Raw genomic sequence first — 16677 nt, 5'->3', positions numbered from 1 at the left:
ATGTAGATGGATAAATAGAATACAAAATTAAGTTGTATTGTTATTCCATAAACACCAAACATTAAAACAAGGAAATACCCACATCATTGTGGGGATGCAGCGCATTTTTCGCTCCAAAAATACAGCGCTGCAAAAGGACATTAATTGCAATATTTCTCCTAGAAAGTATAGGAACTTAAATTGAAAATTATTTTCACATGTTTGATAAATGTTTCGAACCGACATATGAATACATACCTGGTATACTTGGGTGTGCGACAGTGTCTTAACATTATGCAGCTCTAAACGAATGTGCCACATCGAGTCTTGACGAAAAATGAAAACGTTTCTCTCCTCAAATGAGGCGCAATTTCAATAAAGTGAACAGTTTATTATGAATATAAAAATAACATTGTCACAAAGTTTATTATTATATTAATGTAATATAATAATTGGTACACTATTTATAAATCTTTGAATATATATTTAATAACAGGGACGGATCCAGAAATTGATGTTAGAGAGGGCGTAATCTTTTGACTTGCCCCCCTCCCTCAGAACCGCAATTTATTTGTATTAAAGTGTTGGCAGTGGAATATTTGAACACTTTGTAGTCCGAAATGGTGCATTTTTGGCGTATTTTATTACCTTTTTATCCTAAATTGAAATTGAAAGTAAACTCGGACGATTTTCTCATATCATGAAGCAGAAATAAACAATCAAGGACAAGTACATGCTCAGTGGTAGGCACCTTAACTGAAGTGGAAACAACCCAACAACTTTGCTCTTCCTTAAACATAACATTTAGTTAAATGCAAAAAATGCCCTCTTGAATGGAGGGATACTTTTCATTTTTCGTTGAGACTCGAGTTCGTGCTGTTGTTTACAGCTGCATCAAGTTTTGAAGGTGATACTTGAACAAATAACCTACTTATACAGTAATCTATTTGATTATTATCCATATATGCAGCGGCGTAGCTCCAGTAGGATCGGTAGTCCCGGTCCTCTTTTATGTTTCCAAATAAACACCGTCAAAATCTGCAAACAAGAAAGGTGAGGGTGTGAAATCTATTTTACATTGGGTAAAGGTCTAGATCTACGTCACATACTTTTTACCGCGAAAACACGTCATTAACCTATCAATAGTGGTGTGTTTTAACTGTCAGAGAAAGTAAGAAGATGTTCGTTTATGGGAATAATATAAATTTACATTATTGAAAGGATTATTATTTCACCAGGAGTGTACATTTGTATGTATACATTATATTACTATCATGTTATATCGACTATACTGTTAGTTTTTAATATGCCCTATTACTGTAGTATTATCTTATATTTGAATAGTAAGACGTCTAGTGATATAATTAACGAAATCATTTGCATTCATGCTCAATATAATGAACCAACAAACTACGTATTTGAAGGGAACGTATATATTAAACGGCTGGATTTTGAGCAAACTTTTCCTTACTTTATTTTGTGACTGGGCGTTACTTATTGTTGCGTCTGCAACCTCATATCTCACTTATGACGAGTCCCACGGCTCGGTTATTTTATATAGTCAAAGGTATACTCTTATTCAAAATCAATACAAACACATGTATAACTGGCAAACATCACTTTCAAGTGATAAACCTTCAACTTCTTCCTGCATTTACGGAAAATATTAATTCATGATAACAAAATTGTAACCTCGTATTTGATAGCTCAATACGCAAAAATATTAAATGATTGGTGTGTGCTAAAAGATTTACTGCGATCTACTATCGTCTCATAAGCTAGAAATACCTTGTTTTCGGCAAATTTCTTGCAAATTAAACTCGATATCTTTCATAAAAACCATTGGTTTCGACATGTATTCATCCTTTTCAGTAAATTAATTGTGGTAAATCTTATATGGGAGTAAGAGTGCATCTTAAGTTTTGACTCTGTAGTTTTCTCTTTAGTTGTATGAAACGAATACCATTAAAGACCATGTAAGAGTATATCCATCTCGACATCTCCGTTCCGTCGATGGTTCATCCGGCAGAAGAAAACATAGAGAACGCGCGCAAGGTTATATTGAAAAACTAGAAGCAGAGATTGATCGAGCTGCTGAAATTGACAATAATGAGTTTTGGCGCTTAATTAACAAACGTCGCAAGTCAACAACTAACCAAAAAGTGTTTGAAATGACATTTGGCGACCGTAGATGTAATAATTCTCAAGATATAAACAATGGTTGGGAAGAACATTTTTCTGATCTATACAGAACTGACATTGATCCGAGTTTTGATGATGAACACCTTTTAACGTGTGAAGAAAGGTTGAACATCATCAAATCTAATCTGCCATTAGGAACTTATGTTGACTTCCATCTAACAGAAAAAGTAAGTTTACAATGTTTGAAAACTTGCAAAAAAGGAAAAGCAAGTGGCTATGACAAAATTAATTATGAACACTTAATATACGGCGGACAAAAAACAATTCTGTTATTATTACGTCTGTTTTACAATATTACAAAATTTGCTCATTTCCCTATTGACATGAAAAGAGGCATAATCACGACTTTATCCAAAGGCGGGAACAAAAAGAAAAGCGATCCGAATAGCTATCGTGCTATATCATTGTGCTCTACAGTACTGAACTTTATGAAAAGGTAATTCTATTTGACATGAAAGGTGAAGACTGGCTTACGTGCAATAACCTCCAAGGTGGCTTTCAAAAACATTTTAGTTGTATTATGACGTCATTTCTTGTTCGTGAAAGCATATATTTCACAAGGGAAAACAATAGTAAGCTGTATACATGCTCACTTGATGTTCGTCAGGCGTTTGATCATGTTAATTTTACAATTCTGCTTACAAAGTTATACGATCCCGGTGTTAACCCGTATTTGTTAAAAGGTTGCATTAATATGTTCGAAAACGTTTATAGTTGCGTACGAACACAAGGATGGGTATCCAAATGGTTCCCTATACAACAAGGAACGAGACAGGGCCAGTGCTGGAGTCCATTTTTGTATCTCCTCTACATTAATAATCTTATGCACACAATTGAGAAATCAAGGAACTCGTTGACTATATTAGACGCCAGTGTAGGTTGTCCAACGCATGCCGACGACATGGTACTACTCTCGCTCAGCAAAAATGGCCTGAGCGAACTAATGGACATTTGTTATTCTAATTCAATCAAAGGACGATATCAGTATAATGCTAGTAAAACAAAAGTAGTTGTATTTAACGAATCAAAGTCGATGTTCACACGTAGTGAACGATCGTGGTATTTAGGAAGAGACTGTGTAGAAGAGACAGTTACGTGCATCTCGGGGTACTATGCGACAAGTATATGAACTTAAATAAGAGTATAAAAGATGCATGCAGTAAATTAAGAAAAACCTATTTCGGTCTTACAGATTGTGGGGCATCAGATGACCAAAGTCTACACCCCCTAACCATGAAACATTTGTACGAAACGATAGTACTTCCAAAGGCTTTATACGGTTGCGAGGTTTGGTACAATATCTCGGTAACACAATTAAACTCCCTTAATCGTGTCCATAAACAATGTATTAAGTCGATTCAAGGATTTTCACGCGCATGTAGATCAGAAGTAGCACTAGGCTCTATCGGTATTTTATCTATTAACTACATAATAGACAAAAGAAAACTTTTGTTCTTCGGACAACTTTGCAAACTGGACCCTGCGAAAACCGTTAAACGAATATTCATATACAGACTTCTTGAATTCCTCGAGAATCCAAGTCAAATAACAGGATTTTTCCCCGACATATACAAAATATTATGCAAATACAATTTTTTGGTTTATGTAAACCAGTATCTAGAAAATGGCACGTTTCCAGAAATGTGTACGTGGAAAAACCTAGTTAAGAAATCTATCTACGAAGTTGCTAACGCAGAATATCAATCAAGGCTATAAGGCTTTTGAGAGAAGACAGTTTGCGTGGTTTTCTGTCTATAAATAATGAAATATCACCATGTATTATATGGAGGTTCAGTCAAATATATTGCGAGCAACTCAAATATTGCAGGACGGTGGCTCTAGCTCTAAGTAAAATTTTCAGTACTGTAGACCCTACGTTACTAAGTGCACACTATGTTCTGATCAAACGTATTTCATTTCAGAACATGTTTTGTTATTTTGTCGTTCGAACGATACTACTAGGCAGTGCCTTTGGCAAAATTTAAGTTTAATGTTCACAGTAAATCAGTATGACGAATTTTGTCAAATGCATTATTCCGAACAATTATTAGAAATGATGTCCGGTTTCCGATCTTTTACGCTCAGCGACCACAGTCGAGTACATATTTTCAAGACGGTACTACGATACTTTCATTTTCTCAGCAAGCCACTGGCTCATTTTTTACCGCATATGTAATTACATGTACAATGTGTGTCAACATACCCTCTTTTGAAGTCTCGTTCATTTGGGGTGTTTTTTTGTAAAAGTAACTATCTATTTCACTATGTTTACTTTACTTATAAATATCACTCCTTTTATATCATTGTCATAACTCTATCTAAAATGCAGGACGATGTGTATTGTAGGGACATGTCATTTATTTCCCATTCTTTGTATTGTTGTGTACCCTGAAATTGATGTGATTATGTTATGATTATATATCAACTGTATATTCATGTATTGTATGTTATAAATATGTAATGCTCTCCATTGTTGGAGGAATAAAAGAATCTATCTATCTATCTATCTATCTGTTCCTGAGCGACGCCAATGATAACCTGTCATACAAGGAATATTAATTTTCTTAAATGCGTTTGGAAATGACAAAATTAGATGAAACAACAAACAGTTGAGCATAATAGCACGTATGTCTTACATAGAAAATGAAAAGACAGGTTTTGAAATGACCAACAGCAGATTAAATAGTGGGTCCTTCTGCCCTTCCATACCGGGAGCATAAAATTAATGTATGTAAACGTTAAGCATTCAGATATACTGTCTAATTTTCTAGATAAACCATGGAACTCGGCAGTAAATTCGTGTACTTTAGTTCCGGCGACGAGGATGAGGAAATAGTCTACGGGAACGCGTCGTCGGAATCCGAGACAGAAGCCGACGACGGCGAGGTGAATATGAGCATCTTTAAATACTATTAATACGAACACTGCTTCGAGAAAACAACAATATGAGTTAGTCTGTTATTACTGTAGCTTATTGAACTTTAATACTTAACATATTAAATGTGGATGGCTCTTATACCTTTCATATTTGACCGCGGTCAAGACAAGCGTAAGCTTTTTATAAAAGTACACACAGTCAGTGACTGCATAATGGTACACTAAAAATGATTGGTTTCGTTTTTGATAATATCAGACTTGATAAAGGTAGCATTACTTAAATATTTGGCTTCCGATCTTGTACATTCCACTTTACGAAATCACTTACAGACATGTCTGCTGGACATCTTAGACACTGCGGGTCAGGAGGAGTACTCGGCCCTCCGCGACCAGTACACACGTACCGGCGACTGCTTTCTCCTCATTTACAGCGTCACCGACACCACCTCCTTCCAGCAGGTCGAGGCGCTTTACGACTTTCTCAAGCGCGTCAAGGACACAGAACAGCTGGCAGCGGTTAGTGCACTTATTGTTGTACCTGACCAACGAGAAGATTATATGTTCTTATTTATATTTAACTTGACTTTAATTTTCTCTGATTCTGTTTGCTGTATTGTGGTGTTTCAAAGGGTAAAAACAAGTACTACTGTAAATTTGAGGGTCATGCAAATTTCCCTGGTATGGAGAGGTGAAAGGCGAACACCTCTACCACAAGACCACTCTCGCGCCTTACTTTATATGGCGCTGAGGAAAAATGTTGCGCCAGATAGTGTTTTATTTGAAATTCAATCGGATAAAGATATGTACACGATTGATTTTTACGTTATGATATGTTTATAATCAATGGTAACTAGCTTTGTATGCACATTTTGTACAGGTTCTCATTGGAAATAAGACTGACCTGGAGGCGGACAGGAAAATAACTACTCAGGAAGGGGCGGACCTGGCCACAAGACTCGGCGTCCCATTCATCGAGACTTCCGCGAAGACCGGCGACAATATCATCAAGGCGTTTGAGACGCTTATCAGACAAACGCCAAGGCATGGTATGGAGTACAAGGTATGCTTACAATTTCTTTGCGCCAATGTTATGCTCTTCAACCACGCCCTTTTGCTGCCCTAGGATTTGGTGTCGACAAATACTTTAACCACAAAACTTTTGAAACTGTTTTTGGCTGCTCACAATGTGAATATACATACTTGTTAACAGGTGGTAATCCTGGGGTCGGGTGGTGTTGGCAAGTCAAGCGTCACGATCCGCTATGTCAGTAACGATTTTGTCGACTCGTACGACCCGACAATAGAAGACTCGTATCGGAAGTATGTGCGCATTTCTGGAATACCCGACGACATGAAGAATGCACCAAAACAGAAGAAGAAGAAATGGCCCAAGAAAAGCGCAGCCGGTGGTTTTCGTCTTTCTTTGAAGAAAAGGGGTAAAAATAGCAATAGCTTTTATTTGATTTACCTGATGATTTAGACTGGCTTTGACTTTTGGATTAAAGGTTCGGAAAGTTTAGTTTGATATTGCTTGCTTTCTTTATTCAAATATCGGATGGCAAAGATATTCCTTTCGTAAGCCATCTGACGAAATAACATAAGAAAAATGAATACAAATATGTACCGGTCTTTTCCACCGTAAACTTAATAATTAGTGGTAAACCTTTGTTTCATTACGTCAATGTTTTTTTGTTTATTATCTCAGGATCGCGAAAATCTCCCGGCCTGCCCAAGAGTTCTGGCGAACTTTTTGGGAGCATCAAGAATGTCCTGGGTTTCGATGGAAAATATGCAAGCGGGGAGCCCATGGCCCAACATGCGGCGCCCGATCTTAACGAGGCATTGGATAACGACTCAGACGATGATAGCCCGGCCAGTTCATCCGGCGGTAAGGAATTAGTTTAAAATGGAGTAGTTTCAAATGGTAAATGAGGTAATTCAAGTAAATAAACCAAGGGCAATACTGGTACATCATGGACACAAATAAAATTTATTTAATACGTATTTAATGGTATGTATTTGATAAAAGCAGCGTTGTTTACTATTTTGTGTTAATCAGGCTTTCGTCCAATAACTTTTGTTAGGATTGATTGATAGTGCTGAAACTTGGTTAGTAGGTACCTTTTCTGAGGAGCTAGCTTGGGATTTTTTGATGGGGTGGGACCAAGGTCAAGGTCACAGTTACTTAGATTAGAAAAACGGTTTCCACCCAATAACTTTAGTAGAATTAATAAACAGTGATGAAACTTGGTAGGAGCTAGGGTCAAGGTCACTTACTAAAATGGTTTCTACACAATTAGATAAGTAAGCACTGATGGAAAGTGGTGCCACTTGGAGTGTATGTAGCTCATGTGAAGAGCAAGCTTTAGATTGCTTTCGAGGGGGTAGGAGTCAAGTTCAGGGTTACTGTTAATAAATTATGAATAATGGTTTGCACCCAATAACTTAAATAAGCATTGATATATAGTGATGAAACTTGTTCTTATTGCTATGACTTATGTTTTAAATTTCTCTGAACGATTTGATGTGATTTATTTGTTTTTCTTTCGACAGTGAAGCAGCGGAAGAAGGTGCGAAAGGCAGACGCCAACGTGCTTTTGCTTAAGATGGACATATTGGAGGAAGAGCCGCGTGTCGTCACAGGCGACCCCGTCCACTGCGCCGGATGTGACGCAATACTATCCGCAATTTCCGTTATAGAGAAACCAGAGGGTGCGGACCATTCGTCATGGGTTTGGTAAGATATTGGATATGCTTTGAGGATTAAAATGTCGGTTATGATAGAGGCTGTCTAACGTTTTTATTTATATATATTGCTTAATCAGATTTTGCAAGCTGTATTTACGGTCCACTAACCGTTTATATATGATTTATAAACCTGATAAATACGTGAAATATAGGTTCAAAACATTTGTAAAATGAATACCTACTTAAGAACATATAAACTCTTTATGGTAAATAAACCTGTTACATTCCAGTGAGTTTTGCGATCATATGAATGAGAACTTGGACATCAGCCCTGACGAGGTTCCGCGCGGGGAGAGTTTCGACTTCGTGCTCGTAGCGGCACGTAAGGATGGGGAGGCGCCGGCCGAGGAGGTGGCGACAGGGGAGACAACCCCTGAAAAGAAGGAGGAGAGTAAGGGGATGGTGGTGTACTGTATGGACATCAGCGGTTCCATGAGCAGCATGGTCCGCCTTCCGGAACTTCAAGGTGTGAATCCGATTAATAAAAGGGCAAAGTTTCAAGGCAATCAACTGGTTGCAGTAGATTTAAGCATGATATAATACTCTGACTAGATTAGAACAGCTATTTTTTGTGTTTTTTTCCTTTGCTTCCTGGTGTCGAATCAGTTCAAATTCGTAGTGATTTTGCGAAACACTTCCTAGTGCACGTTTACATGTTAAAACAATATATTCAGACGCAATTTATGAACCTAATTCTTTCAACAAGGCACACTCCTGAAAAACCTACAGAGGGGTCGTAACGTTGAATTCATACATACAGATGTGTACAGGTGATTTGAGTTGCAAATCATTTTATGTTTACTTAATTTCCATTGTTTTAATCGATTATAGCAATTCTGTCAAATATTAAACAATAAATTATCATGCGAAATAATGAAATTTCAAAATTGTCAGCCCAATGGAGAAACGCCCGCGACCGCCGAGAGCACACGGACAACTCAGTATCCCAGCTTAAGGCCATCAAGGACGCCGCTAGAAGGTGCTTTATTTTTTCGCATTTATGTAAGAGAAACAAACCAATCCTTAACCACATTTTCTACAAATATAAATAACATTGGTGTCCGATTTCAGGAAGAAAACCAACAATGTACGCTTTAAATTACACTGACTGAAACAGTTCCAAGTGAACTCATTTTACGCTATAGATGGCCGACATAAGGATATTGATTATAAATCATTATTTTCATAAACTCGTCATTGCCATTTTGCAATGATTTTATTTCCTCCTGACCTTAAACAAACTAGTAACTGGAATTTTTTGTTATTTTCTATATCAAATTGATGCAAGTCTCTTGTCTTTCACCTTATTTAAAAGGGTTTTATGTCAGTTCCATCGATCGGTGCGAAATCATGACATGGAGCCGTAAAACTTGTACCATGTCTTTAAATTCAACAATTTCCTTAAGTGTTTTTTCCATTGGTTACTGGTAGAAAGTGTTATGCTTAGTGTTTAGTCTTCAATCAAGACATGGGCACCCATGTACGCATAATGAAGGATTTGTAATACAACAATTACAAATATAAACACAAAAAAGTTAACACTTTATACATAATATAAAAGTAATAAAATATATGAAATATTTCTTAACAAGCTTTGTAATACGGCCTCTGAATGTAAAGCTAACTCTCCTTCGTTTCCACAGGCAGCTGGAGCGCTTAAAGATCGAGTATCCGAATAAGCAGGTTGCCCTGGTAACGTTCGGCTCCACCGTGTACCTGTGGGGAGATTGCCATGATGACCTGCCCGCCAAGTCTTTCTCCGATCCCGTCATCCTCCATGACTATGACCGCCTGATCGCCGCCGGCCGCGAGTACGCAACAACAATGGAGGTCTCCGGTCTTGTAACCACTTTCGAGTGAGTCACTCTTTCACTCTGTTAAGTCATTGAAAAACGGTTATAATCAAAGAAAACACCCAGCCATTGGCGATAATGTTCAATGTATATTTCATGTAACCCAATTCACATTTGGTAACATTTAAAAGGGTGGTGCTTGCTGAATCCTAAATTCGAAATAAAATACCGAAAATACACACGTTCACTGCGAAAATTCTTGATTTTTACATTGTTTTCATAATATTTTGACATATATTTTGCGCTCATAAAACCGTTTTAAAAGATACCCAAATAATCTTGAGTCATCAGGCATCCACAATGTACACACTGTTACATAGGAAACAATTACTCAATAGTTTTGAACAATCGAACAATTCCCGTTATGAAATAGTTGTGTTTATATAGACTATAGAGTACTGATTTCCTCCATATATGATCTTACACACCAATTTAACAACTTTTCTGTTTAATTTATTCTGTTCAATTCTCGGTTTAGAAACAAAGTCTTGACATTATTTTGGTATCATCGTTTCAAATTTAATGAACCCCGCAAAGGGAAAGCTACAATTCTTTTATGACGGAACCAAAATCACCGTTGTCATAATGTCTGATGCTGACATTGATATTTTCACTGCAACTGCAAACATGGCATTTTAGCAAATCAGGTATCATTTACGAAGACATTTCCCTTTTCAAAGACACTTACATAGAACCAGTACAAATATATGTCCCTTCTTCAGTAATCTTGAAACTAAAATTGACCGACTTCGGACTGAGGGATGCACGGCGCTTGGCCCCGCCCTGGCGATTAGCGCAGGCATCATCGCCGGCTGCCCCACGTCGTAAGTCGTCCTCTGTACCGATGGCGAACCGAACACGGGCGTCGGAAACCTCGACGAACCAAACGGAGAACTTTTTTACAAAAAAGGTGAATTCTTTACATACTTGGTAACAAAGTCGCCAATTTTACTTTTAGATGCATTGATGAAAAGATCAACGCCCTGTCTATACAGGGGTCCACAGCTCTGGGGCCCGCCCTGGCAATCAGCGCAGGTATCATATCAGGTTTGCCAGAATCAGAGGTCGTCCTGTGTACAGACGGCGAGCCAAATGTGGGTATCGGGCTTTTCGGTGGAGATGATCCGGCCGAGTTTTATAAACGGGTACGCATGCTTATCTACATGTATATAGCGGATATGAGCAGTGTCGTTATCAGCTAAACTCTAAAGATCTATGCACGGCGTACAGAATCGATCACATGAAACAATGAGATTTTAGTATCAAACATCATCTTCTGCATTGTATTGTATTATAAAAGTTCAATGTACATGACACTAAAGTACATGTTTTGTATTTACCACAGATCGGTGAGTTTGCGCGAAGCAACAACACGCGGCTTTCTATTCTGGCGGTGGAGGGACATGAAACGGGACTGCGAAACGTGCAGGAGTGTGCCATCACTTCCGGCGGGACTGTGAACGTGCTCAACCCGTTGGAGATGATGCGCCAGCTGCGGCTAATTGCCCAGAACTACACGGTGGCGACGGCTGTTGACGTAACCGTCATTTTACATCCGGATCTCATGTTTGATGAGCCTGGGTACCAACAGGTGGGTCCTATATTATAGTTGTTACAATATTGCTGAATTTGGGAAGCAACTATTTTGAAAGTTTAGAGAGACGGAGCAGCAAGACATTTAAAATATAAAAGGACTAATAATATGATACTTTTTTGTCAGTATTGCAACACAGAAACGGATGCATTTCAATTTAGCTGTGATTTTACAGACAATGTATCTCTCCACAGTTGTGAGTGTAAGATTGATTCATGACAGTTTGTGCTTAACTTTATTCCCATTTTCAGGCGAGCAACCGGCTGGTGAAAGAGGTGGGGAATGCCGCCAAGGAGACCGACCTCACTTTCCGATACAAGCCCAAAGACCCGAAAAACAAAACCAAGAAGAAAGCCATACCATTCCAGGTACGGTACAGGTCTAAGACAGTTGGATCTTCCTGATATCAGTGTTATAGGGACACATACATAATATTTACTCTGTTCTTTCCGGACAGGCAAAGTAAATATCGCAAGTTGGCCATTTTTAAGGCATTAAATACCTGTATTTAAAAAAAAAATCAAAAAAGTTTGAAATGTGTTTGATTTATAGATTTCAAGATATTATCATGTGCATCAAATAAGGTTAAATTGTAATAGATGCTCGTCTTGTTTGTCTTGCAGGTGCAAATCTCTTACACATTGAAGAGCGGGATGCGGTGTATGCGCGTGCTCAGTAAATCCCACGAAGTCACCCAGGACCGGAAACAGATGGAGGAGGTCAGTAGCACGTGGACATTTAATGATAGATACGTTAAATTGTTGATGTTTGTTGGGTTATAAAGTAAAGGCTTATCCTGAAATCTGGATAGATAGAGTTTCAAGTTCAGAGTATTGTACAGTTATAAAGATTGTTTATTGCTCGGACATTTGCTTCAAAAACAGTCCCTTATCTTTTACTTAAACATTCATTTCATGAGTAATGGTATTTTCACTTAATACCAGATAAACACAGTGTACTTCTCATCCCACAAACATGTAAAACTATATCGTGATTATAGGGCGTCAACGTAGCGGTGGTTGGCATCGCCGCCGTCCAGAAGACAGCGGTCATGGCGAGCAAGGGCAACGCGAAAACGGCACAGGAGCACATGTACATACCGGCATCTTGGTTACATCTTATTGTATAAAATATTATTCATAATGATTACCAAATATATTCATCGTTACGATTGCAAAAGAAATGCATAGTTACGATGACCAAAGATATGCATCATCTTACCAGTAAAATAACGCTGTTGAGATGGGATTGGACTAAAATAGAATAGAGAAGAATTGTTTTTATAAACTATGTGATTTATTTATGCAGGCGGAGCGTACAGAAGATGTTGAAGCGAGGGGCGAAAAATCCCACCCAGCTGGAGGAGCGACTGGCTTTTAAGACAGAGTCGGACGGGCTCAGGAGTGAGATAAGGAAAGCGACCGTGTCGGATGTAAGTTTGTTTGTTGCGCAGTGTGAGCGTTGATTAACAAGAGTTTTGGTCGCCTGTGGCAAAAAGATCCGGCGGAAAAGTTCCGCTTACCGTTTCACTTTCTGAGGGAATTTACCCTGGTTGCAAAACTGACTTATTTGCAGTATTTATTCCTATTTGAGTAAGCTTTGTTACGCTTTAACGTTTCTTATATTGTTACTCTTTGTTTGCACTCATACCTTTACCTTCTTGAAAAAGCAAGTATTATTGAGCCTCTTTTTGGATTTCGTTGACAATTATCTAAAACAAAAATGTATGTCCCCCAAAACCACACCGTCCGTCTGTAGGTCCGGTCGTCCTTCAGGTTTTCCGTATCCATGATGTAACTGTGCAGGAAGAAATTGTAGAATTACTGCTCAGTGTACTCAGTTCAAAAAGACGACAACTCGCTTGAAAGACACTTGACTCCACCTCAAAGTTCAAGGTTAAACTTGGAGTTCAATCATAATGGAATGTTGCAAATATGCACTTAAAGTAAACTTTGTAGTGCCCGGACTGTAACTTAAAGGTCAAGGCCAAACATATTTATTATCATGGAATGCTCCATATTATAAGTTACGAAATATTGTTTCCTGCGCCCCCTTTATCCCATCTCGGGTCCCCTACTAAACCCGTAACGTAAATATCACGTCGACAACCTGTTTATATGTTTAAATGTTTCATTTATTCATCGGAATCGGAAAATAGACGCCATTTTGGTACGATATAAATTTGGTGACCCAATATGGAAAAATATTGGGTCACCGCGTGACATGTCCTGGACCAATGGCGTAGCGTCATTCATGTTGGAGTCTTGATATAGAGTATATTTGATCCTGTCCGGCCTTTAACTTTTTTCTTGCACATAGGGATTTTAAAATAAATTAGCCCATGTGTTCGGTACATATAGACGATGTGCCGCGCGCAAGACTCATAACCATACCTTCAAGGTTACGCTGGAGTTTTATCTTTATGGAATGCTTCATAAATGCACACCGAATATAGATGGTCGTGACCGGGCTGTAACTGTGCCATGCATAGAATGATTGTTATGATTATGTTGTGACACATGTGTTCCGTATATGAAGACGACGCGTCGCGTGCAAGACCCACGTCCCTTTCCCAAAGTTAATACAAGGTCACACTTAGAGCTTAATCATAACAGAGTATTTGAAATTGTGTTCAGTTCATAAAGGCGACATGTCAGGTGCAAGACCAACGTCCCTTTCTCTTACTGCATCACTCCCCCATATTTGACGTCAATCATCAATCGGGCCGGCACATGTTCATAGTTTATGATAGTTCGGCATATTCGTTTTTCATAGGGATGCAAACGAATATTCGAATATTCGATCGAACGTGGTATTCGAATGTCAAAATAAGTATTCGAATATTCGATGTTTTTGTTGAATTAATAAATTATCAAACTTTTTGCCTACAACTGTCATCTTCGTCTGTCTTGTTTTTTACGACGATGGACCCCTAATGCCATAGGTGTGAACTTGATGACACTATACACGCGTCATATCGGATATATCGCCGGGAACTATAAACGGCTCCCGTAATTTTGCATCTATTGGATGTTAGACAAGTGAAATATAACACATTCCAATTATTTTGGGTACATTTAAATGACCATGCCAATTAAGGGTTTAAGAGATCGGCCTTATACCAATGTTTTGTCTTTACTGCTAATCAAGCTTGGCGATATTGCTCAAATCGCCTTGATGATACGAAGGACATGTGCTAGTTATGTGCTTTAAACTGTTTCCATGTTTTCAATATAACGCTCTTGCGTACAAAAATTAACTGTATGGTTTAACGTTTAAGGATATATGTCCTGTATTGTTGTACAATACCTAAGGCAAAAGCGACGTTTACACATGGTGTCGTTTTCTATAAATATATTTCGTAAACATCAATCCAAGAACGAGGCTGCAAGTCCCACGTTGGCGCATATCGTCATTTAACCGGGAAAAACACAATTCCCTGATCTTATTTTGCATTGTTTACAAAAATGAACGCAGAGGAATTGGTACAATTCGTTTTTGTTTTTTTGTTAAAGATATATCGCTTTTTCTTGGGATATATTTTGAAAATGGTGAAATTCAGAGGCTAATTTGTGGAACTATAAGGGTCCGTCGCGTGTACCGAATACGACCAGGAAGGGTAACAGGGCTCCCGCTATTACGTTAGTGAATAATAATAGTTTACTACAATTCTTTAAGGTTCATTTTGGTGTTCGAATATTCGATCGAAAGAATTACCGAATATTCGAATATCACTTTTGCCATTCGTTTGCATGCCCCCGAAATGCCGTCTAATTCAATAGATGATGAAAAACTTTTTCATCATCTATTGAATTAGACGGCATTTCGGGGGCATTCGTCAAGAATTGTGACAGCTCTTATTCTGATATCAAGAAAACCACCCCTAAAACAAATCTTTCTAAGAGCGGTTCAGCATGATCCACCGAAATCCATTAAACATAAAATAAGTATGTCAAGTTGAGCAGCCAATCTCTCTATTGAAAGCTTTGGCTTGACTTGTTTTTGTATTCACATACCAACGTACCTTCCAGGACTTTAGAAGACGGTCGGACCAACGAAGCACTGTGTACTCCTCCAACATGCAGATGTCGAGCAACAAATTCTATGGCGTTGCCACCGCCATGAAGAAGAAGCAAGTGAATTCCAGGAAAGCGGACCACATGCTGACCGTGCAGTACGACCAGTACATGTGCTAGATACATACAGACGTGCGATATCTGGTAACCCGCTCTCACCAGGTCCCATTTTGTCGAAACCTCTTAAGTCCCTTTTAACAAAATTTAGCTCAATTTTTTTGTTTTTTCTATAAATTGTGTAACATTTGCTGCTCAAACAAAATAGTATTATTAAAAACGCCTAATATGACGTTAATTGTAAAGCTTATAGAGTGATACATTAGAGGAGAACGCGATCATTTATGAAACTGGCTCCTCGTTGGATCAACGACTCATGAATACTTGTATATATCTGCAATATTACCCTTATGTCGCATGCAGAAATGAATATCAACATGGACTTATACAACATAACTGGTTAAAAAGAAATTACAGTCAAACCTGTCTGAAGGGCCACCTGCTTGAAAAGACCACCTGCCTTATCGGGCCACTCCAAATTTTCTCCGTAAATGGCCCTTCAACCAGGTTTGACTGTAATAATAAACAATAATAAAACTAACTTCTCCTTTTATCTGCTTATCATTCTGTAAGCTGTGGGATTAAAATCATGCCATTGAATTTATGCGTTATCTTCTATTGTCATTTGCAAATTAGTTTGTCGCTTACATTTTAGTTTTGTCTATACATACACTAATAATTTGTGATATTATTTCTGTACATTGCTTTGCTGAAATTCACACGTTTGTACGAAATTTCCCAAATAATACAAATTTATCTTTTCAAAAAGACAATGAATGTGTTGTTATAAACAAATTACACAGATCCGTACATTGTATACTTATTTCATTCCGCAAATGTTTCCGCATTATAAAGCAAGCGCGACACAGCAGTAAATTTGTTTGTATATGTTTACACTTATAAACTACTCCGAATGCTAGAACTGTACAGTTTTCTCATTACAAATATTTGATGGAACTATTTTTTGCCAATTTTAGTCCCACGTGCTTACCGACCGCGCGACCTATGTGTACCAACGTAGTAGGATGTCTACATGCTCCTACTTCTCCGCGGCAACCAACAATCACACGCGACACAGGATCGCATCACTGAACCGTGGCTCAGAGGGAACAATATTATCATTTCGAATCATAAATACTATAGCAAGCACACGTATTACACATAATAATGGACACACTATTTAAATAGGCCTTTTTGGTCAATTTTGGCGAAATTTTCGTTTGAATGCAATGTTTGCATGGCGTTTTGGCGCTTTCCATGATATACAGCCTCAGTGAAATACACATGTTTT

General features: G+C 38.2%; 1 protein-coding gene across 1 annotated transcript in view; it reads left to right on the top strand.

The window, feature by feature from the left end:
- Positions 1–16677, top strand: part of LOC128209675 (circularly permutated Ras protein 1-like) — a 30312-nt gene extending 13635 nt beyond the window's left edge. The window contains exons 2-18 of the mRNA XM_052913819.1: positions 4953–5067; positions 5389–5574; positions 5936–6118; positions 6269–6494; positions 6764–6946; positions 7612–7795; positions 8037–8272; positions 8701–8785; positions 9450–9662; positions 10618–10804; positions 11005–11250; positions 11505–11621; positions 11877–11972; positions 12254–12345; positions 12562–12685; positions 15285–15473; positions 16364–16677. Coding sequence (XP_052769779.1) covers positions 4960–5067; positions 5389–5574; positions 5936–6118; positions 6269–6494; positions 6764–6946; positions 7612–7795; positions 8037–8272; positions 8701–8785; positions 9450–9662; positions 10618–10804; positions 11005–11250; positions 11505–11621; positions 11877–11972; positions 12254–12345; positions 12562–12685; positions 15285–15449 — 2631 coding nt within the window. The 5' untranslated portion in view covers positions 4953–4959 and the 3' untranslated portion in view covers positions 15450–15473; positions 16364–16677. The remainder of the gene's footprint in view (positions 1–4952; positions 5068–5388; positions 5575–5935; positions 6119–6268; positions 6495–6763; positions 6947–7611; positions 7796–8036; positions 8273–8700; positions 8786–9449; positions 9663–10617; positions 10805–11004; positions 11251–11504; positions 11622–11876; positions 11973–12253; positions 12346–12561; positions 12686–15284; positions 15474–16363) is intronic.

Source organism: Mya arenaria, chromosome 11 (assembly GCF_026914265.1).
Source record: "Mya arenaria isolate MELC-2E11 chromosome 11, ASM2691426v1".
Classification (NCBI taxonomy): domain Eukaryota; kingdom Metazoa; phylum Mollusca; class Bivalvia; order Myida; family Myidae; genus Mya; species Mya arenaria.
This window is presented reverse-complemented; position numbering and strand designations above follow the sequence as displayed.